General features: G+C 40.1%; 2 protein-coding genes across 2 annotated transcripts; both read right to left on the bottom strand.

Annotated features, from left to right (window-relative positions):
• Positions 1-3,072: 3,072 nt before the first annotated feature.
• On the bottom strand, positions 3,073-13,045 carry LOC143128054 (uncharacterized). Its single transcript, XM_076289731.1, has 8 exons — positions 12,921-13,045; positions 12,489-12,745; positions 8,212-8,350; positions 6,727-6,869; positions 6,585-6,637; positions 5,379-5,503; positions 4,601-4,915; positions 3,073-4,433 (listed from the first exon to the last, which is right to left on the bottom strand). The coding sequence occupies exons 2-8, from the start codon at positions 12,728-12,730 to the stop codon at positions 4,089-4,091; spliced, it is 1,362 nt and encodes a 453-aa protein (XP_076145846.1). The 5' UTR covers positions 12,731-12,745; positions 12,921-13,045; the 3' UTR covers positions 3,073-4,088.
• A 2,521-nt stretch (positions 13,046-15,566) lies between these two features.
• LOC143127073 (uncharacterized) lies at positions 15,567-23,116 on the bottom strand. Its single transcript, XM_076288376.1, has 9 exons — positions 23,013-23,116; positions 22,654-22,773; positions 20,748-20,963; positions 19,510-19,648; positions 18,997-19,139; positions 18,803-18,855; positions 18,044-18,168; positions 17,271-17,585; positions 15,567-17,094 (listed from the first exon to the last, which is right to left on the bottom strand). The coding sequence occupies exons 1-9, from the start codon at positions 23,114-23,116 to the stop codon at positions 16,750-16,752; spliced, it is 1,560 nt and encodes a 519-aa protein (XP_076144491.1). The 3' UTR covers positions 15,567-16,749.
• Positions 23,117-23,564: the final 448 nt, after the last annotated feature.

Here is a 23,564-nt window from a genome sequence, read left to right as displayed (position 1 = left end):
TATATGGGGACAATGAACAAAAAGCCTATTCATCCACCAGGAGGCGCAGTGGCTTTCTAAGTGAAAGCGCCTGTTAGTGGTACAAGCTAACCACCGAACCTATTGAGAGCCACAGAATGTGGGCTTACAGTTTTTTTCAACTGCTTACACACTAAATCTTTGCTTGTCACACAATTTTCTAAACATGTCCTCTAAACATCAAATCTGCAAAACCATACACTAATTCTCAGTGTTTGACTCAGTTTTCAATTGACTAAAACACATTTTGCAAAACACCACACACAATTTTCTACCTAACACACAAAAATCTAACAGGAAGTAACTTGATTTCGTTCTTCAAACACAACCCATCAAAATGCCACACTAAATCACCAGTGCTTCACTCTTTCTCTTCACATGTGCAAACACTCTTTACTTTACTGAACACCATCCAATCATTGCCTTAGTATAGGTCTAGATACTGTATACTCTCTATATAGGTATAGACCCTTTCAATCTGCTCCTAGAGGATTTCCGGTTGAAATATTCAGAACCAATGCAGATACTTTAAAAATAGAGAAAATACAGCAATCGGACTTTAGCTTACAGTAATGTTCTACAAAAAGTTGACTTTATGTAAAATTTGTCTTTTTACTCTATTTTTGTTTGTCCCCATGTTACAGTACCATTAGCTCAATACATTTTTCTGTGCCTCCAGAAATGCCTTAGGAACGCTTACTGTAGAATTGTTTGTTTCTGCAGTTGAAAGGGTCTATAGGCCTATGAATACATACTGTACACGACCCCACCCCCCCACCCCCCCCCCCCACCTCCCACACACACACACACACACACACACTTGTCTTTAGAAGAAGAAAAAAATCAGTGTTTTCAAAACTCCATGTACATCTGGTGGTCACTGTATTCTTCTTTGCTTTTTTTCTTGTTTGCTGTAAAATACTGTATTCACAACAGCAAATTATTTGGGAAAAATCACTATTTTTGGTTTCAATATTGCTTGCATTTTTACTGTGTATTTCAACTTCTCTTTGTTGATGCCGTAACTTTCACTCTTGTATGGAAATACATATAGAAAGCCTAAGACAGAAGAGCTTTAGGTTTTGAGCAACAGTGTGTACATGATGTATCCAAAATGTCATATTATGACAAAAGTGTTTGTAATGTGAGGCGAATGTTTGCTTTAAACATGTGTTTTTGACATTTTGAATGTTGTGTGTCATTTTGCTGGAGATTTGAGGCATTTTGCATTTTGTGTGAGCAGTTGTGGGTTTTGTGTGTGTAGTTTTGAAAAATAGACACAGAGTTTTGAAAATGTGTAAACAATTGTAAAAAACTGTAAAGCAACCCAATGCAGTTCTATTACTTTAAATAAGAATGAAGTCATTGAAATAAGAATGAATAAATAAGAATGAAGACATTGTCAATGAATGCCCAGAATAATTGATATTGCACTGTGTAACATGTTGATCAGGTAGGATCATGACCTTTTTAACTAACTGGGTGTAGGCCCGGCCTAAGCACTAAATGCGGTTATATTGATGCCAAGGGGCATAACTATGGATTTTTTCATTGTGTTGTTTTAGGTAATACATGAGGAAACTTTATGAGCAATGTTGCAGCGGAACCACATAACCAGTTCCATGTGTTCCGATGATGAAAGTTCTCAAGAATAAAATGAAAAAATAAAGGTCTCAAGAAACTTGAGGTTGGTGTTAGAGACGGGGTGTAATGTGTGTGTGAACAACCTACACTTTACTCATCTTGCACTCAAACCTCTTCCTGAATCTCAATATTCTGATCACAAGTCTAGACAAATTACTAAATGAGCACCAGTCAGAGGCTACATTTATTGTTTTGCAATTTTATTATGTCATCACATCACCAAAAAGTAATGGTTTTACCAAAAATATTTGGCTGTATTTTTAAAATACAAAAAATCTATAAAGTATTTGGATACTTTGAAATACCGAGCCATTTTCTTCAACCCAATAAAATACAAATGACAAAATACTATTTTGCATTTGAAATACATGTTTTAAATACATGTATCATAAATAGCCTACTGCCCATCCCTGAGTTTAGTTACGCTGAATCGTGGAAAACATTTAAAATAATTAGTTTTTCGAGAAATAATATGAGCCCAACTACATTCATGTTGAATTGATCCCCAGCAGCAAATAAATTGCATAATAAAATAAATACACACTGGCAAAGTTGTCATCATGTCCATTTATTGTGAAACAGATCATACAAAAAATATTTTCAAAAAAACAGTTGTCACTACCGTATGGCAAGCCATTTTAGTGTTTAGTTGCAGTACGGTATATCATATAAGAGAAAAGTCCGCTATGACCAGATTTCGCTCCCATCTGAGGAAGGGTTGAAAGGCCCGAAACGTCATTATTGGGAGCAAAATCTGGTTGTAGCGGACTTTTCTCTTACAGTAAATGTGACTATTTGCCTTTAGTCCTGCTCCCAGTTTTAAATCAAGGATGTGTGTGCTTTGACTACACTCTAGTTGCAGTGTATCAACAATTGCTTTATTCCACGTCAACATTTTGACTTGTAACTGTTCTGGTGGTGGTGTTCCTTTGTCCAAGCGGATATGTCAGAGACAATCCGAAATCCGCGACGAGACCTTGATAGATAGATAGATAGATAGATAGATAGATATACTTTATTGATCCCTAGGGAATCAAGGGCACCTTGGCATCATCAGGCAGGAAAGATAGATATAGTTGCGTATCAAGTATCATCTACATATGTGTTATGAGAAGCCATGTAAGTTAGGGATGTAACGATACGCTCAACTCACGATTCGATACGATTCACGATTTTAAGTTTACAATGCGATTTTCTTACTATTTTTTTGTTAAAAAATCTGCAGTCAGTGTTTCCCACAGGAAATATGTTAGTTATAAGGTGTCTGATCGGAACGGGGAGAGGCATATTGGGCTATGTAGCCTATAATATTTATATTATTATTTTAATTATAATTATATCATTATTATTATATTTTGTTATAAACTACTGATATAAAAAATACTGTATTTCTGATTATTTATTCATGACAGCACACATTATGTAGATATATTAGGCCTTTAGCCTAGGTGCTGTTAAGCTACATTAGGCTCCAACAGCTCTTTCTACCTCTTTCTGTGTCTTGCTGTTTCAGTTGTCAGCAGCACTAGTGGAAGCCTGGAAATATTGAAAACAAAGTAGGCCTAGCCCTAATTGGCTAGTTTATCATATTCTTTTGGTTGGACAGTTCAGTTTCTCCAGGTGTGTGTTTCAAAGTGATACTTTTTCTCCTTGGGACAGGCAGGCCCTTTTGAGTCTGAGAAAATACTTTCCATTTACATTGGGATTAAGATGATAAGCAGTCTACTTGAATCCAACAGTTTTGAACAAATGTGTGCAGCGTGCTAATCATTTATCAAGTAGCTGTGGTAAACGCTAGTAGCAACGCCTGCAAACATCAAAAATTGCAGTCAGAAGAAATGTATACATTTATTTACAGCAATGGCAGGCCTACATACTTTGTTTCTTGACTACTTATGCTGTTTATTTACCCTGGAAATCCAGAGTTCTCGCGAGAGCACAATGGAATTGTCTCTGCGAGACACTGGCAATGGGCAATGATGCACGTTACTTTTACCCCACATTCCTGGGAACCAGCTAAACTGATGAAGACAGCGCTGCAATGTTGGAGGACAGTACACATTGGTCGTATTGTTATCCGATTGCGTCGAAGTCCGAAATCATTCAAAGTAAACATGGTCTAGTGTTATCCAATTGCGTGCAGTTATATTTTTAAATGCATGCTTATTGCCGCCCCTCGAGTTGGGCCATTACATTGTTCTTGGCCAGACCCTTAATCTTTCTAGATTACCAGGGTCTGGATTTTCCAGGCTACTGTTTATTGTCAGTTTGTAAGGTTTAGGCCAAGTAGGAAGTAACATTGGGATTTCCTTATCAATGTGATTGGTTAGGCTGGACCAATGATTTCAGAGTTAATTAATAATTAATTTGAAGATGATACCAAAACTAGTTGCCTGACCAGTTTACTTAAAGAGCCACAATAATATTTATGGTAATGGTTTGGGAAGAGACTGCCCCTGTGGGCCTTGCACTATCCAGTCCTTCTCATTGAGCACTCTGTAGTTGTAGGTCTTGTAGTTGAGCATGTCCTTGGAGCGGAACACCTTGTTGGACTCGTACAGGTTGCTCCAGTATGGTGGAAGTGGCTTAAACCCACCGAGACGAGCCATCTCATCGTTGTAGGCCCACTGTTCTGAATCAAGCTTCAAGATATGTCGTGTGGCAATGCCCCTCGTGTGGCGAGCAGCTTCATCAAGCTCTATGTCCTTCTCCATCTCCTCTTGTGAGGGGAGAGTGAAAGAACCATCCAGCACAGACATGATGAACTGTGTCTAAAGGATTTATAATAGAGAGAGATGAAGAAGACCAACAAAATGGGGAGGGTCACAGAAATGAAACAAAAACATTGGAGACATAAAAAATTACTGTGAGTTACTCAACGATATAAATGCACCTGCAAAGATGTGGAACTGCTTTTACGAGGGTTCAAAGCTCTTACCTGGATGTGGAAATGTGGAAAGGGGCAGATGGCTCTGCAGATGCCCACAATGAACAGTGATGGAAACGCTGGGGGCATCAGGAACTTATAGAGAGGGCTGACCAGGTGATCCTTCACCTTCACGCCTACTTGCTGGTCCAGGAATGGAAAGGTGAAATTGTACCCAGTGCAGAACAGAAACACATCAGGCCGGGCTTGCTTCCCATCCCCGAACTCCAGGGTTCCATCATCAAGGACTTTAGACACCGGGGGCGACTGCTGCACACCAGGAGGAAGGGGGCCTTTCAGGGGCTTCTGGCCGTGACTTAACACCACCTTGAGTTAACCAACCGAACAAGCAGACGTGTATTGGTTAATGAACAGAGGTGTATTGCTATAATTCTAATGCTATAATTGAACAGTAATGAAGAAAACGAGTTTTTTTTGTAATTTAATTTAAGCCACACCACGTACATGTTCAACGCGCGATGGTGTGTTAAGCCCCCATCATCGACTTCAAGGCAGCGCTGCGACCGTCGACTTCAAGGCACCTAAGCCTAACCTTAACCCTAACCTTAACCCTAACCCTAACCCTTGCCTAACCCCATGCAGCGCTGCCTGGAAGACGACGTTGGGGGCTTAAAACACCAAACATGTTCAGCGCCCTGCTACAGAGGCTTGTTTTCTGTGGCTTCTGCAGTGTGTTTTTTTTTTTTTTCCATGGCTCTTTTCTCTCTTCCACTCAGGACTTTTGACATTACTCAAAGTACAGTAGTGGCTAGCTGTCTGTATCACTAACCTTTGCGTTAACTCTGGACAGCTCCATAGCGATGTCCAGTCCAGAAAGGCCAGCTCCTAGCAGCACCACTGACTTTCCAGCAAAAGGCTCAGCGCTGCGATAGGTATGGCTGTGCATTACAGTTCCTGGGTACCAAATATAAATAAAAACAAAATTGAATGTCTGCATACTGGAGTAGTTCCCAAAATGTATTTAAAGAATGTCAATGTTTCAACCTAACGGGATTTCTTCAGGCAAAATATTCTGCCAATTGCCTGAAGAAGACCAAATTGGGTCAAACGTTGCCATTTTTTAATTTTTTTAATTTCTCTCTCTCTTTTGTTTCACCTTATTGTAGGCCTAAACATAGGTTGAATGTGCACACAGCCCCTCTACCAAACTACCAAAAATAAATCCACATGGATATATTTGCCCAACTGTAAGATTCAGCAGCCAAGAGAAAATCCTGTGCTTTGACAAAGTATTTGTCTATGTACCATCATATAGGATACAGGAACAATGGCAATAAAATACTCTTCTAATCTCTTTTATGGTTTAAGAGTCCAGTACATGGCTCTTATATGTGATCTTGTGAAATGATTAGGGTTCAGAGGGGTGGAACACCTCCATCTGTTGCTTCAATAGTTGCTGTAGTGTGTAGGATTCCAAAAACAATCTGTGTATGTGATGGAGTTTTGCACAGTGCAAGGTAGAAATTTAACAGAAGTAGCATTATTGTTTTATTAAATACATTTAAGTTCCCTGTTATAGGATAACTTGCAAATTGCCCCATAATTACCATATGTCCCCATCAATTTCCATGGAAAGTTTCCAACTTTGAAAATGTTGCAACCCTACAAATAATTAACTAAAAATCTACACTGAACTAAAGAGTATCTGCAGTAATTCAATTTCTTAAGAGCTAGCAAGAATACAGTGAATCAATTGAGCCAATACTTGATGACTGATGTTTTAACAGCTACTGTCTTTCATGTGATTGTGCATATGGAAGCACATGTGATTACTAAAATATTAGTATTTTTTATAACCTCTTCCATATCCAGGTCACAAGAGCTCAAATATATGAGCACTAAGAATAATATGTCATACTTGCATGAAATATACAATAGCTCTCCCTATACGTGGAAATGCTGTCATAATCAGCAATACACCTGAATACATTTTGTGAAGAAAATCTGGCTAGTGCAACATGCAAAACATACCCACCTGTAAATTTGTCCAGACCAGGGATTGGTGGAAAATAAGGGTCAAAGAAGTGCCTGATAAAATTAAAAAAGTGGAATTATTTTATCCCATTTCATTCCTCAAACACGTTTTTTATTTTATTAACAGAAATCCATGCACTAACCCATTGCACACCAGGACAGCATCAAAGTGCCTCTTGACTGCAGTGCTGGAATCAATGCCATTGCTGGTGGTGACATCCCAACCTAAGCCATGCCATCCACTTTCCACCTTCACTGGTTTGACAGCATCCACTGTTGTCTCAAACTGTAAAAAAGGAGGAAGAAATCTTATTGGGTAGGCTACAACTTCAAAGAGTTTATTGTATTCCCTGTTTTTGAAGAGAGGGAGCACATTATAATGAAGAAAAACAGTTAGTGAAGCATACAATGAAACACTCTGAGGAAGCATAGCATTGGTTAAACTGTAAAGGGGTAGACTATCTTTTTTCAGCAATCTCTCATATCATTCCATAACATTTGGGCCAATGGAGACACACCTTCTGTCATTTCATTGGTTGTCTCACTGATGTGACAAAATCATTCCATGAGCAAAGATCACTTATTATTGTTATTTAGCTGATTTTGATTATTATATGATACCACTGTTGACACACTTGCGTTGGATTACTGTTCCGATACCTGAATGCCGTGTCATTCTTCTTCTACCAATATGACCACACTTTGACTAGCACTTTAGATTCTGCACTCTCTTCCTCTGGTAATAGTATTTATTGTTGTGGTATTGTTGTGGTAATTGTTACCTAAGGTCTCCTCTGCAATGCTACTTGAATGTTATTAATTTTTTGGATAAAAATTGATAAAACCACATGGCACTGTGGTGCAGCAGGCTACAGCGCCCATACCATGTACGGGTCCAAGTGGCCATGGGGACCCAGGTTCGAATTCGACCTGCGGTCATTTCCCGATCCCCATCCTATCGCTCCCTCCTACTCACTTCCTGTCACTCTTCACTGTCCTGTCCACATAAAGGCAAAAATGCCCAAAATATATACTATACTAAAAAATGACAAAAGTGTCTGCTAAATGAATAAATGTAAACGTAAATTATATGCTAAACATTACAACACAGTGAATGGTGACTGAGGACAATCAGATGGCTGAGCAACAAGTGTATGTAATGAATGACTGGAATGAATGTAATGAGCAAAGTGCTAGAATCTTTCATTGCATGAGCATCACTTACAACCTTGCCTTGACCCACATCAGTCTGTCCAGTCATCGTGTACTGCTCCATTCGCAAACTGGAGTCATTAGTTTACCTCGGTTACATTTTCAGGAAGTAGACCAATACATCACGTCCCACTACCAAATCAAAGGTCAATTAAAGTGATTTGCATTCATAAAAATGTTTATGAAAATACCTTATTACTTTTCAAAGTGATAATTTTGGGGTAGAGGTTGTATAATGCTTATACATCACATACATTGTCAGTCTCATGGTATCTTTAGCCAAATGAAAGATACTGGACAACAAAGGTCATTGTCAAACAAATTCAAAGGAGCCAGCTAGGAGTTTAGTATGCTTTTCATGTGTTTGATTCATGCACTAGGCCTTTGTCCATCATTAGATGAATAAACTCCATTACCTTTATGCGATTCCTTATTTTAAAGTGGTCACAGTATTTCTCCAAATACCTTCGGACCTCTGTGTGATGGACAAAGGAGGAGAGGTGATTTTCGAAGGGGAAATCAGGAAACGACATCACCTCTTTAGGAATATTTGTTCTGTTGCATGGAGGGAAATAATTGGGTCATACTTCCACATCCATACTGATATACAGAGCTGTTAAACCATGGGCGAGCAGGTCAAATAGGCTGTGACTTGACCCAGTGTGTGATGCAGTGCTGCTTGAAAGTTTGTAAGCCCAACAGAAGAAAAAATATATATACAGTATATATATATATATATATAAATAACCTTATTAAACATACATGTAAAGTTCAATTTGTGCTGCAGACATTCTAATAACACAACACAAAGAAAATACCAAGATATATTTAATAATTTAAGAAAAGTGGCTGATTTAATAAAAAGTTGGGTTTCACATGTGCACTTTGGGTCCTTTTTGCCCACTCCTCCATGCAGAGCCAGATTTAGGTCTGCTCTCTAACTTGGCGAATGCAGAATGCAAATCTTGTTTTCTTCAGCCATTCCTTGTTAGTTGTTGGAATGTTTTAGTTCATTGTTTTGTTGCATGACCCAGTGACTGTCAGCTTTGACTACATGAACTGATGGCTTGACACTATGTATTCATGAATTTGAGGTTTCAATCCTACAGATGCATGGCCTGGTTCACCGTTTCCATCAGTAAAAGCAGGAAGTGAAGGTTGTAGTAACAGAAAATGCATGGGACTCTTGAGTTATAGCGCTGTCCTATTGCGTGCAGAGGAAATTTGAAAGACAACTGTTTATCCCGCCCCTTGGATTGAGCACTGCCTATGGTAAGTTCCCAGACCCAACATCTTGATGTGGGTCTGGCTCGTCAGGCTAAAGTATACTTGCATATACAAGGAATTTGTGTTCTGCATGTTACCTATCCGGGGGTAGTGTACAACACACCCACATACAGTGTACACCCATTCAAACACACACACACTGAGCACACTAGAAGCACACACATACACACCCAGAGCAATGGGCAGCCTTAATCCTGGCGCTCGGGGAGCTGTTGGGGTTAGGTGCCTTGCCTTGCTCAAGGGCACCTCATCCGTGGATGTGAATGTAAGAGAGTGCTGTTCAATCACTCCCCCCACCCACATTTTCCCTACCAGTCAGGGATCAAACCAGCCACCCTTCGGTCACAAGTCAAATTCCCTAACCAGTAGGCCACGGATGCCGGATGGCAAGGGTTTGTGGTGGACCAAAAGCCACTGTATTCTGGGTAATGTCGTCATACAATGACAAAGGACGAACCACATCCAACAGGAGTAACTGTTGACGCAAGAGGAAGCTGTCTGAAGGGATGTCTGGGTACTAACTATGTCACTCGTGCCATGGCCAAATATTATTGAGACACTATGGGGTGTGTTTTAGAGGAATGAATAAGGGAACGATTCACATCATGCAGTGACCTGACTGTTCTGGTGTTGCCTAAGTGAACTGATGCTGCATGGCTGGCCGCAAAGAGGAGGCCTTACACCATAGGCCTACTAATAAATTGGTCTATGCAGTGTTGCCAACTTAGCGACTTTGTCGCCATATTTAGCGAGATTTCAGACCCCCCAAGCGACTTTTTTTGTAAAAAGCGATTAGCGACAAATCTAGCTACTTTTTCTGGCGTTCTTGGAGACATTTTGAGACTCTGATGTGATGGCATGTAACGTCCTTTTTTACTCTTCTGAGTGAGCAGTGAGTTTGGCTGTGCTGTGTTAGATTCTCATGCCTGTTTCGTTTGTGAATTAGCCTACATCGAGTTCGCCCAAAGCGTTGCCCCATGATTATAAAAGTAATGACTGGCCTATGTAGTATCAGCCCATGTTCTCCACGGAAGTAGATGTTCTATAGATCTAACAGCTCAGACAACGTAACTGGAAGGTGCAGCAACTTCGGGTGAGATTACAACCAGAGTCAACGAGACGAGAGCAATGACATGATGACAGGGAAACAGGGACACGCTTTCCAGCACCAATCAACAAAGGAAAGTAGGCTACTGTACAACTTCATTCACAAGCAGATAGTTCAAAATCGAGCATACAAGTTAGAAAAACCTAAAGCATTCGTTTAGGCTATGTAGCCTCAATGTTGTCAATGCAGGACAGACTGTCGGCTGAGGGGAAAAAAAATTCTGTCGGCCTGTCCGAGTGACATTAACTAAATAAATAAAAAATATAGCCATTGTCGTAAGGTTAAATTGTGTAGCCTATGGTGAAGTTATAATCAGACTTCAAGCTGTGCAAAGCAAATGCAGCAGTTGGGAATAGGTTGGAAATTACTGATTTTCAGCCACTTAATGCTCATTCTGGTGTATACTATGACAAGATGTACAGAAGTGTATCAATTACCCTAATATACAAGTATATTAAATGAAATATATTTAAATTAGGCCCTTAAAGTTGCCTATTTGAGTAGGCCTAGGAGAAAAGCAAACAGGTGTAAAGGGGAATTAAAGGGCCATCACCATTTTTTTTTTTTTTTTTGGGGGGGGGGGTCACGACCTGGTGACGTAATTGATATGCAAATTAGTGCGTGACATCATCTAGCGACATTTAGCGACTTTTGGAGCTGGCTTTAGTTACTTTCCGTTTGAAATAGTTGGCAACACTGGGTCTATGGCCAATCCCTGCAGGAGGAGGTTCTTTGAAATGTGGCAGTGTTTTGTTCTCACCAGAAAGCTTTGGGTATACCATTCTAAAATATCGCCAGGAAACAATAAAAGCCAATCCAAACATGACATTTGGACAAGGCTATTCTTGCTGCATTTTGGATGTTTGCTCATGCTTCAACAATGTGAATAGCCTACAATAAAATAGGCATGACAATGTGTCCATTATTTGGAATGTCTGCATTACCAATTGAGCTTAGATGTAGCCTATGTTTAATACGGTTACTTTTGTGTTTTTATTAAATGCATTTACAGTTTTTTTCAACTGCTTACACACTAAATCTTTGCTTGTCACACAATTTTCTAAACATGTACTCTAAACATCATAACCCGACACCAAATCTGCAAAACCATACACTAATTCTTAGTGTTTGACTCAGTTTTCAATTGACTAAAACACATTTTGCAAAACACCACACACAATTTTCTACCTAACACACAAAAACTCTAACAGGAAGTAACTTGATTTCGTTCTTCAAACACAACCCATCAAAATGCCACACTAAATCACCAGTGCTTCACTCTTTCTCTTCACATGTGCAAATACTCTTTACTTTCCTGAACACCATCCAATCATTGCCTTAGTATAGGTCTATGAATAGATATACTCTCTATATAGGTATAGACCCTTTCAATCTGCTCCTAGAGGATTTCTGGTTGAAATATTCAGAACCAATGCAGATACTTTGAAAATTACAGTAATCGGACTTTAGCTTACAGTAATGTTATACAAAAATTTGACTTTATGTAAAATTTGTCTTTTTACTCTATTTTTGTTTGTCCCCATGTTACAGTACCATTAGCTCAATACATTTTGCTGTGCCTCCAGAAATGCCTTAGGAACGCTTACTGTAGAATTGTTTGTTTCTGCAGTTGAAAGGGTCTATAGGCCTATGAATACATACTGTACACGACCCCCCCACCACACACACACACACACACACACACACTTGTCTTTAGAAAAAAACAAAATCAGTGTTTTCAAAACTCCATGTACATCTGGTGGTCACTGTATTCTTCTTTGCTTTTTTTCTTGTTTGCTGTAAAATACTGTTTTCACAACAGCAAATTATTTGGGAAAAATCACTATTTTTGGTTTCAATATTGCTTGCATTTTTACTGTGTATTTCAACTTCTCTTTGTTGATACCGTAACTTTCACTCTTGTATGGAAATACATATAGAAAGCCTAAGACAGAAGAGCTTTAGGTTTTGAGCAACAGTGTGTACATGATGTATCCAAAATGTCATATTATGACAAAAGTGTTTGTAATGTGAAGCGAATGTTTGCTTTAAACATGTGTTTTTGACATTTTGAATGTTGTGTGTCATTTTGCTGGAGATTTGGGGCATTTTGCATTTTGTGTGAGCAGTTGTGGGTTTTGTGTGTGGAGTTTTGAAAAATAGACACAGAGTTTTGAAAACGTTTGTAAACAATTGTAAAAAACTGTAATATGACATATCTGTATGATTCACAGTGTAGTCATAATATGACCAATAATCGTGCACAATAAAGTGTTTTTTTTCCACGCTGGTCCTCACCTGAGATCACGGTACATACTGCTGTGGATTGGCACGCCGGTGTTATAGCTGCCTACCCGTTCCTCGTACACCCACGTTCCCCCAACATATTTGGTCTGCTCATACACAACCGGCGGTGCAAAAATCTCGGGACGGGATAGAAGGTGCCTAGCAGCGCATAAACCGGCACCCCCTGCCCCAATAATGGCGACACGTAATCCCGACATTTTTGCTGTAACGGTTAAGGCCACCACCATCAACATTCAATTGTGTGTGAGCTGTAAAACCAAGAAAAAATCGATGATGTTAGTCTTGACTTTTCATTTTAAAAATCACTCAGAATCTATGCGCTACGTGCACTTTGATTAACTACAGCCAAGTAGCCCATGCTTTCAATAAACATACCCCTCCCCCCTCCCTCGGGTCATCGCACAAGGCATTTCAATTACTTACCTGAGTAATTTAGAGATTGGTAGTGAGGATGCCAACAGATTTCGTAATTTCACCATTGGATCTACTATCACTTCGCTCTTGTAGGCTACGTTGTTATTGCAGCTGGTTTTGGCTATTCACAACAAAACGGGTCCTTGTAGCCGTAACTGTTACTGTAACTGTACCTCAGCGTCATCCAATAGTAGACATATGCCCCGCCCATTTAAACAGCTTGACTTCAAGCCAAGTGAATTTAGGCCCACTTCTCCCTTAAAGAAAGCCTACTCCCAATAGTGACCAATGAACTCCTTAATTTTCCTATTTACATGCTGTGATTTGTGTCCCAAAAAAGTCGGGGTGTTCCTTTAATTTAAATGGCCAATATAACTATGGTAACTGAAAGCTGGACCTCAAATATTCACATGAATCTACCATTGTCCTTAGTAGCCCTTGTACAGGACTGTCTGGCAGAATCATAAATGATGTCTTTTCCTCAGTCAATTTTTCATGATATGGGATTCTTCGTGTGCTATCCATGAACTGTTTTCTGTGTGACTGTAAATTAGACATAGCCTACACACACACACACACCCCAACATGTTTGGTCTGCTCACAAAACGCTCCGGACGGGATAGAAGGTGCCTAGCATATCTGGCACCACCTGCCCCAATAATGGCGACACGTAATCCTGACATTTTGCTGTAGGCTAATGGTTCAAGCAGAGACGGTTGATAAAGTTAACTATAGAATCTTTGGTTCAAGGTCACCACCATCAACATTCAACTGTATGTGAACTGTAAAGGCAAAGAAAAATCGATGATGATGTTAGTCTTGACTTCTCATTTTAATGACCGACAGTTTCGTTTAGTTTATAAATAAAACACACTGTTAAAGTGCCATAAGTAGGCTGGTTTACTAAATGACAGACAGTTGAATTTCTGAATAAAAAGCATTTTGGTGCAGTTTTGAAATCTTAAACGTGTAACCCCACATAAGCGCACAAGCATAACGTGGTTGCAGGTAGGGGATGTCCTATTTTGGAATTTTACCCGGATACAACGAACACTATTTTTTGATTGGATGTTAGTGGCTATTTTTTTATTAGCCTATTATTTGGCCGGTGAGTGGTGCGCTAGTTCTGAACTCTGCGAGAAATCCTCTGGTATCCTTGCGCCTCTAATACTTATGCAGATACCTTGACTAAGTAGCCTAATATTTCTGCGTGAGAAATTCAAGGTGTGGCGTGTGAACTTGTTGAATTGCGTGAGACTTTGAGAACCCTGGTTGCCATAGATATATTACCCATTTAAGTAAAGTGGGCCTAAGTTCACTTGGCTTGAAGCCAAGCTGTTAAAATGGGCGAGGCATAGTCTACTGTATTGGATGGCGCTGGGGTACATTACAGCACAGCCCAGCAGGCTATACAAGGGCCGGTTTTGTTGCAAATAGCCAAAGCCAGCTGCAATCACAACGTTGCAAAAAGTGGAGAGTTCAACTCCAATGGCGAAATCAGAAATAGGCTATGTTAGCATCCTCACTACCCTTCTCTCAGACGGGTATTGAAATGTAGCCGTGTGTGATGAACCGAGGGGGGAAGTTACATCCCAGCAGTTAAAAGGCGAGGTTACCAGTAACGTCCATATAGACTACTACTTAGGCCTACTGTCTGTTTGAATCAGAGGAGAAAATGTTTAGGCCTATTGAAAGCATGCTTGTCGTTGTGATCAGAGTGCAAGGCCTATAGACTCTGAAGTGATTTTTAAGAAAACATAATGATTGTGTCGTTGTAGCTTTGTGTAACCCAGACATCAGCAACGTTCATTTTATACGACCAATCACTCTCGTGGCTGCCTGCACTTTCCCTGTCGTCACGGCTGCAACTTTCGCACTCTTTTGTGCTTTTTAGCGGCGTGTTCATCAGCCACCCGTCTGAGCCTCCATGGACCATGTCAACAATGAATGAAAATTAGCTTATTATCAATTAGTGTTATCAATTTGAGCGAGTATGCTACACATACATTTTTTTCTAAAGATACAGGACTGCTGCAGACAATGAGCTGCCAACCATAATGTAATAGCGACCCAAACTAATGTACTTGCTGTCCTTATAAAAAAAGAAAATAAAAAGTTGGTCTCAGCATGCACATTCTTGGTCCAATGGTTCAGTGACAATAGGCTATTCAAGTGAATAAAGAAATTAGCTTAATAAATAAACTATTTGTCTCACTCAGTACATAAATCTCGTAAATTGGTGAGCCATAGAATATCCCACCGTCAAGATTATTATATTTCAAGATTCCAATCTATCCCACCTAAATAAGTTATTTCTACTGACATGCTTCCTGTTGACATAAGAGACATAGCTATGCAAGATGGGTACAAATCCCAGAATGTCCTGAACAAAAATAAACAAAAATGTATGTAGGCTATGGATGGATGTGTACTGTAGATACAATGACAAATTCAAGGTCTCAAAGGGTTAATGATTTTTTCCAAAAAACTCACCAGAAGTCTTTATTCAATTCTACCTTCATTGAATGAGCACACAAAGCCAAACATTTTAGTGAGTGAGTGCCCCCCCCCCCCCCCCCCCCCCCCCAAAAAAAAAAATCTCACTCCAAGCTGAGCTCAAAACTTGAGAACCCTGATGGCAACTAGAAGCTGGACCTCAAACATTTACATGAATCTACCATTTGTCCTAGTTGCCCTTACAGGACTATAGTCTGGCAGAATCATAAATTATGTATTTTCCTCAGTCAATTTTTCATGATATGGGATTCTTCGTGTGCTATCCATGAACTGTTTTCTGCGTGACTGTAGATTAGACACACACACACAAAACACAAAATAATGACACAACACAGATGAACACTCACTATCCCAAGGGAGTGAAACAATAATGTTGGTGGTGAAAAATGGTGATGCAAAAAGCCCACTCTAAAAAGATAGGTAGCCTGCTGTACTGCAAGGTGTAGTGTAAATCTTTCCTCTGTTTGATGTTTAACGTAACGAGTAACGTGTAGGTTTCTCACACACACACACACAATACACCCCTCTCTAACACCAACCTCAAGTTTCTTGAGAATTTTGATCATCAGTTTTTTTCTTGAGAACCTCTTGGCATCAATATACCACATTTAGCGCTTACACGGTACCCAGTTAGTTAAAAACCAACATAAAGGGTCATGATCCTTCCTGATCAACAGCGTTACACAATGCAATATCAAGCAATCTGGCCATGCATTGACAATGTCAGAGACTTCATTCTTATTTAAGATAATATAACTGCATTGGGTTCCTTTAGGACCACATTCTGTGGCTCTCAATAGGTTCAGTGGTTAGTTTGTGCCACTTGATAAGTTCAGTTGTGACTTTTTGAGTACATCTCTGAGATGTAACCGGCAGGTCAGCATAGTGGATCTGTTGAAATCTGTTTTTGCAGATTTATGGCATGTAGGCAGAGAAAAGCTGTTGCTCACGTGTCCACTTTATCAACATAATCAGTGTAGTGATGAAGGAATAGATTGACCGATATGGAAGGTTTGAAAAGTGATTTCATGCTCCCTAGCCTTAAAAGAGTAGTTTTAGTATTTTCAAAATACAAAACCACAGTATTTTGATACATGGCGTGGCTACTGTATTTTGTAGTTTATTTTGATACACTTAAAATTAGGATATTTGATATTTTATTTCCAAATCAATTTTGATGTATTTTTGCCCATCCCTAAATACAGAATTAATCATCAAAACCCACTGTCAATAAATATGACAAGTCAATGGATTTTTCCAGGTTTCGTATAGTACTCTAAGTTTATGTAAAGAGCTAGTCTCCTTATCGCCACAATAATATTTATGGTAATGGTTTGGGAAGAGACTGCCCCTGTGGGCCTTGCACTATCCATTCCTTCTCATTGAGCACTCTGTAGTTGTAGGTCTTGTAGTTGAGCATGTCCTTGGAGCGGAACACCTTGTTGGACTCGTACAGGTTGCTCCAGTATGGTGGAAGTGGCTTAAACCCACCAAGAAGAGCCAGCTCATCGTTGTAGGCCCACTGTTCTGAATCAAGCTTCAAGATATGTCGTGTGGCAATGCCCCTGGTGCGGCGAGCAGCTTCATCAAGCTCTATGTCCTTCTCCATCTCCTCTTGTGAGGGGAGAGTGAAAGAACCATCCAGCACAGACATGATGAACTGTGTCTAAAGGATTTATAATAGAGAGAGATGAAGAAGACCAACAAAATGGGGAGGGTGGTCACAGAAATGAAACAAAAACATTGGAGACATAAAAAATTACTGTGAGTTACTCAACGATATAAACAATAAGATATCTGCAAAGATGTGGAACTGCTTTTACGAGGTTTCAAAGCTCTTACCTGGATGTGGAAATGTGGAAAAGGGCAGATGGCTCTGCAGATGCCCACAATGAACAGTGATGGAAACGCTGGGGGCATCAGGAACTTATAGAGAGGGCTGACCAGGTGATCCTTCACCTTCATGCCTACTTGCTGGTCCAGGAATGGAAAGGTGAAATTGTACCCAGTGCAGAACAGAAACACATCAGGCCGGGCTTGCTTCCCGTCCCCGAACTCCAGGGTTCCATCATCAAGGACTTTAGACACCGGGGGCGACTGCTGCACACCAGGAGGAAGGGGGCCTTTCAGGGGCTTCTGGCCGTGACTTAACACCACCTTGAGTTAACCAACCGAACAAACAGACGTGTATTGGTTAATGAACATGGGTGCACTGGTTAATGATGGGCTCTTCATACTGTAAGTATTTTTTTTTTTTTTTTTAAGTATATTTTTTTGGGCTTTATGCCTTTAATGATAGGACAGTAAAGAGTGACAGGAAGCGAATGGGAGAGAGAGAGCAGGGGTGGGATCCAGAAAGGACCACGGGGTGGGAATCGAACCCGGGTTGCCGGCATACGGTGCAGGTGCCCCAGACAGTTGCGCCACAGCTGGGGTCAAATACTGTAAGTAGTTTAATGCAACAGTATAATTCGACAGTAATGAAGAAAATTGATATGCTTAATACCACCTTCGGTTAACAAATAGAGGTGTACTGCTTAATAAACAGAGGTTTATTGGTTTATGAACCCTATATTCGTATATGTGTTGTCATCAGTGCTTTCACTACCACAGACCTTTGCGTTGACACTGGACAGCTCCAGAGCGATGTCGAGTCCAGAAAGGCCAGCTCCCAGCAGCACCACTGACTTTCCAGCAAAAGGCTCAGCACTGCGATAGGTATGGCTGTGCATCACAGTTCCTGCATTCGACATAATAATATATGGATGTGCCATGCACAATGAATAGCTGAATATCTGGCAGTCACATCTCAACTAACAAAATTAATTATGGTTTCTGAAAGAATTTGTTCTTGAGAACAAGAGATATTCGTTTAGTGTGCTTGGATATTCACAAGCAGACAGACATATCTTGGCATCTGGTTGAATAATAAAAACAATCATGATTGCTAAAGTGTAATAGCCAATAAAATCATAAATTCAGTTTTTATTACTTTAGAGTACAGCTCATTTAAGTGATGCTGGAGCCCTTAAAAGAAATGATTAACTAAAAACTCTCCTGAATCATTTCAGGTCACTGAGGGCACAATTATGTTTTCTTCAGACCTTCCAAGAATTATCTTTGTCTGTTTAACAAGTAACTGATAACATATTACAATGCCACATTTCAGGAATTGTACACGTGTGTGTTAAAGTACAAGTGGCCACATCTGGGCATGAGGTAGTTTTCCACAAGCTGTGTACAGTATATGCTACTGACACATAATCACTGTTAAGAAATAACAATAAAAACTCTATTGTGCCATAAATCCTCATCTACCTCTCTTAAAAAAACACCTAAGAAATGACTAGCAGATTCCAGGGTGATATACTCACCGGTGAACTTTTCCAGACCAGGGATTGATGGAATGTAAGGGTCAAAGAAGTGTCTAATTAAAAAAAAAAAACAGATGGCATCAATTTAATACACACAGGAACCTGAAAAAACGTTCTCCATTCAGCATTTCTGAGATACACACATAAAGAGATGTGTCTTTTGGAGACTGACATAACACTATACTGAAACTAACCCATTGCACACCATGACGGCATCAAAGCGCCTCTTGACTGCAGTGCTGGGATCAATGGCATTGCTGGTGGTGACATCCCAAGCCAAGCCATGCCATCCATTTTCTACCTTCACTGGTTTGACAGCATCCACTGTTGTCTCAAACTGTAAGAAGGAAATTCACAACTGTAACAATTACAGTTTAACAAATAAGAGTTCTAAACAATGTCTTGGAGAGCATGTTTCAACTTTCTGTATTTTCCCCAAGCTATAACACCAGGAACAATCCATAGTTGACACAAAGCCTAACTTAAAAACACAAGCCAACTGGCAAATCATCATGAATACACAGTAATGATAACCTGGGTGATGCCTAATCACAGACATTGGGTGACAATGATTATTATGATTACCATTTACCATTTGTTGGACATCTTATCAGAGGTTTTACTTCAGACATCAATATCATTCACCATGCAAGGGTCACAGTAATGTTTAAAAACCACAAGACATGTCTACATTTACTTCATGTTACCTGGATGTGATTCCTGATTTTGAAATGGTCACAGTATTTCTCCAAATACTTTCGGACCTCTGTGTGATGGACAAATGAGGATAGGTGGCTTTCAAAGGGAAAATCAGGAAATGACATCACCTCTTTTGGAATATTAGTTCTATTAGGAAGGAAAGGTTTCATTTTAAATGCATACAATGATATCGACCTACATGGAAATATTTTTTATATAGCACTTATGTTATTATGCTATCAAATTTGCACATTTCACATTTATATTAATATGCTATTGAGATATACATGACTCATCAAAATGTAAACCATTAATGCTAAACGCCAGAAATTACAGACATAGTGTGAAGACATGCAGGTCCTCTACTAAATTGTCCTAATGTGGGACACTGCCTAATGGGGGACACCTAAGCTCCAGTGGTTGTGGGTCTTCCCCAAACTAATGAATGTCAGTGAAACTATGGGAAAACCAAAGCTGGGTGTGTATTTAAAGTGTTGCCTTCACATTAGCCTACTATATAGCCTACTACATACCTGTCAACATTTAGCTTTCCAAAAACGGGAGGGGGGGTCAGTGTTTATACCGGATCTGTGTTTGCATATTTAATACGTTTCATACACATGTTTCAACCTATGGTTTCAACACTGCATTTCGGTCGTTGCTATTACCTTACCATTTACCTTTCGCATGCCAGTTATGTATCCACCAGCTGCCTGCCTGCACTTCCAAAACTCCAAAGCTGCTTGCTGTCACATTTGGTTCCAAGGGCACAAGTTCAGTGTATCAACAACACTCAATAACAGTTTATGTGATGTGTTAATAAATTAAATTCCCAACAATTTCACAACAGCTAGTTCTGGAGTAGGCCATTCAATTAGCCCGCTTGCTTACGACGAGACTCAGGCTGCGCAGTCGGCACCCGATTCCTTATTTGGGTTTTGGGTTGCCAGGTTTTAGCCTATGACAAAATGGTTGAAATTGAAACTAAGTAATCGTGTATGTGTAGGGTGTATTTCATACACAAACTGGCAACTTGAGAGATGTCAGACTAATAGAAAAAAGGAATGGATCAATGATTTTAAAATGAAGTTTGATGACCATGCAAATTACGGGAGTTTTCCGGAAGAAATAACAAAACGGGAGGGTGCTGGGAGATGACATTGAAATACGGGAGTGTTGACAGGTATGGCCTACTACATAAATCCGAATGGCAAAAAACGTCCCACATTTGGGCAATCCACCTTACCTGAGATCCCGGTACATGCTGCTGTAGATTGGCATGCCATTCTTATATTTGCCCACCTGTTCTTCATACACCCAGGTACCCCCAACATGGTCGCTCAGTTCATACACGACAGGTGGCGCAAAAACCTCGGGGCGGGATAGAATATGCCGAGCAGCGCACAGTCCTGCTGCACCTGCCCCAATGACAGCCACACGTAATCTGCCAAGTCCAGACATCCTGTGAGGAGATCAGAGTTTTCACTCCCAATGACCAGAGACACAGTCACAGCATACTATGCTCAGTTGTTCATACCCTCATTGTCTACTTGGCTTAAATATAGGTTCTGTGTAAGTGAATTCAGAATATAATGTTAAGTGGAGAACTCACGTTCTACAACAAAGTCAATATCAATCAAGCTGTACATCTGCACTGACAATTGATAGGAATTAGAATGGGATAGCTTGCAATAGATAGTAACTGATTTTGTCTTTAGTGTCAGTTTTTTTCAATGCAGAATACGCTACTCACAGCAAACAGGATGGTCTTCTACTAATGTCTGTACTGCACAGGCTTCACTGTCTCCCAAGGAAAGGACAGATTCTTGCTATATCCCATCTATATGAAGGTGTTCAGCTTCAAAGTCCCACCCCACCAGAGACCTTTAAAGGTATACTATGCTCTAGAGCTCCCTCTAGAGTCACAATGTGTTTATATGTTACTCTGCTATTGTAAATAGCAAACTTCTCGTGACTTATGCCCCCTGTACATAATACAAGTGCTTTTGTTGTGGAGGTGAAGGATTAACAACAGGCAAAAACTATCTCAAAAGAGCTATATCTACTGACAAAGTAATTTGTCGAGGTGCCGCTCTTGGACGTCTATGCTAGGTGAACTATTATTACAAGTTCGTTTACCATCAAATTGGCTTCGTAAAGGTGAAAATCTTGCATAGTGTGCCTTTAATATTAACCCTTCAAATAATTTGGACATGATAACTGGATAACAGAACTTATAAAGCTATGGCTCACCACTCAAAAACGCCACACCTACTGTACACTACCGGTCAAAAGTTTGGGGTCACTTAGAACAGTGTTTTTCAACTAGTGTGCCGTGAGAGATCAGGTGTGCCACAGAAAATTACCCAAATTTCACTCACTGGTCCAGAAAAGCAACTGTTGCATCAAAGAATTTATAACCACATGCTCTCATTGATTGTATGATTGCACTATTTGTGGTATGCAGGCATTGTACAACGGGGCCCCATATCCAGTATTCACAGAATCATCACATATCCAGTTCATAACAACAATTAAATTAGATATAATCACCTACAAATGAAACATAGGGCGCTTGTTTTATTGAGCAGGTCTTGCATAGAAGCCATAATAAGGCCATATCTGTGTATTATTTGAAGTTTTAGGCTATGGTATGTTTATTTTTTCTTCACACAGGATGTTAGTGTGTCGTGGGACATTTTAAGTGTCAAAAGTGTGCCGTGGCACAAAAAAGGTTGAAAAACATTGACTTATAAATTTCCATTCCACTCCATTATAGACAGAATACCAGCTGAGATTAGTTGCATCAGGGCAGCAGTTTTGAGATTACAATATGTGCTTACATAATTCCAAAAGGGTTCTCGGCTGTTGTCGAAAGAAATGGCTTATCTTTAATGCAATATCTACATTGCCCATTATCAGCAACTATTCATCCAATGTTCCAAAGGCACATTCTGTTAACTAATCTGATATCATTTTAAAAGGCTAACTGAGAAAACATTGGAGAACCCTTTTGCAATTATGTAAGCACATAATATAATCTGAAAACCATGCAACTGATCTCAGCTGGTATTCTGTCTATAATGCAGTGGAATGGACATTTCTAAGTGATCCCAACATGACTGGTAGGGTATTATCTTCATTTTTCTCACCTTTCCACATTTGTAGCATATAACACCCCGCACCTTCCCTTCTTTACCTCTTGGCCTCCGCTCCACACAAACTCACAGCGAGCAGAAATGGTGAGGTAAGCCTGAACGGAGTTGCTGCATCTTCCAAAAGAAAGCTTTTTGTCATTAACAGGTGCATGGTTTTAGTACAATCAAGGCGCCATTTTATTGGCATTTTGTCAACCCGTCCAAAGCTCTTTGCTGCATTTAGCTCCACCCGCCCCTGCTGTCCAATGTGTTATCACCAGGAAAGAAAATTAACTGAAGCACAAAGTAGCATATGGACCCTACTGAACTCTAGAGGTGAAATGGAGCATTACGATAGAATTCAGTGACAATACACCATGTCAGGAATCCGTAGCAAAGGCCTCAGAGATTTGTCCAGGGTGCGTGGAGGTGAGGAGGACAGCGAGGAGCCTGGACGTCCCTTACGGAAATTAACCATGGTTTTACTATGACAAAACAACGTTTTTTTGGGTAACCATGACCATGTTTTTTTGTTTTCATGGGTAACGATAACCATGGTTTATCACTATAATTGACAAGCACCATGCCCCGCAGGGGCTCTGCTAGAAAATTTGGGCCCTATTTGGGCCCCCACCCAGCTGCGCCCTTGATGCCCCGTGTGAGGATCGAACTCACGACTTTCAGATTACAAAACTGATGTGGTAGGCCCACCTACTGCGCTAACAAGGCTTCAGCTGCAGATGTCAGTACGGAGACATCATGGTTTATCACTATTGTTGTATCATGGTTTCACTGCAGTTAAACCCTAACATCATGTTATTGTAACAATTGATGGGCATAACGTAGACATTTAATACTCCAGGTTGGCTGTACTGCTTCTCCGAGACTGTATGATAGCGCAGCTCCTTATCCACACCGCCCCAACA

This window comes from Alosa pseudoharengus, unplaced genomic scaffold (genome assembly GCF_046254945.1).
Source record: "Alosa pseudoharengus isolate Yale_2024_CS ecotype anadromous, Long Island Sound unplaced genomic scaffold, YU_APseudo_1.1 YU_APseudo_1.1_scf_17, whole genome shotgun sequence".
NCBI classification, from domain to species: domain Eukaryota; kingdom Metazoa; phylum Chordata; class Actinopteri; order Clupeiformes; family Clupeidae; genus Alosa; species Alosa pseudoharengus.
The sequence above is the reverse complement of the archived record's forward strand: the minus strand, read 5'-3'. Positions and strand labels throughout refer to the sequence as shown.

What these genes read in the sequence shown, in the direction of transcription:
- LOC143128054 (XM_076289731.1), bottom strand. Translation starts at nt 12,730, where the DNA reads ATGTTGATGGTGGTGGCCTTAACCGTTACAGCAAAAATGTCGGGATTA. An exon ending in AGTATGTACCGTGATCTCAG is followed by an intron (nt 8,351 to 12,488) that starts GTGAGGACCAGC and finishes TCCATGCAACAG; the next exon opens with AACAAATATTCCTAAAGAGG. An exon ending in TGGTCTGGACAAATTTACAG is followed by an intron (nt 5,504 to 6,584) that starts GTGGGTATGTTT and finishes TTTGGTACCCAG; the next exon opens with GAACTGTAATGCACAGCCAT.
- LOC143127073 (XM_076288376.1), bottom strand. Translation starts at nt 23,116, where the DNA reads ATGGTTAATTTCCGTAAGGGACGTCCAGGCTCCTCGCTGTCCTCCTCA. An exon ending in AAATCAGGAATCACATCCAG is followed by an intron (nt 19,140 to 19,509) that starts GTAACATGAAGT and finishes TCCTTCTTACAG; the next exon opens with TTTGAGACAACAGTGGATGC. An exon ending in TTCCACATTTCCACATCCAG is followed by an intron (nt 17,095 to 17,270) that starts GTAAGAGCTTTG and finishes TAAATCCTTTAG; the next exon opens with ACACAGTTCATCATGTCTGT.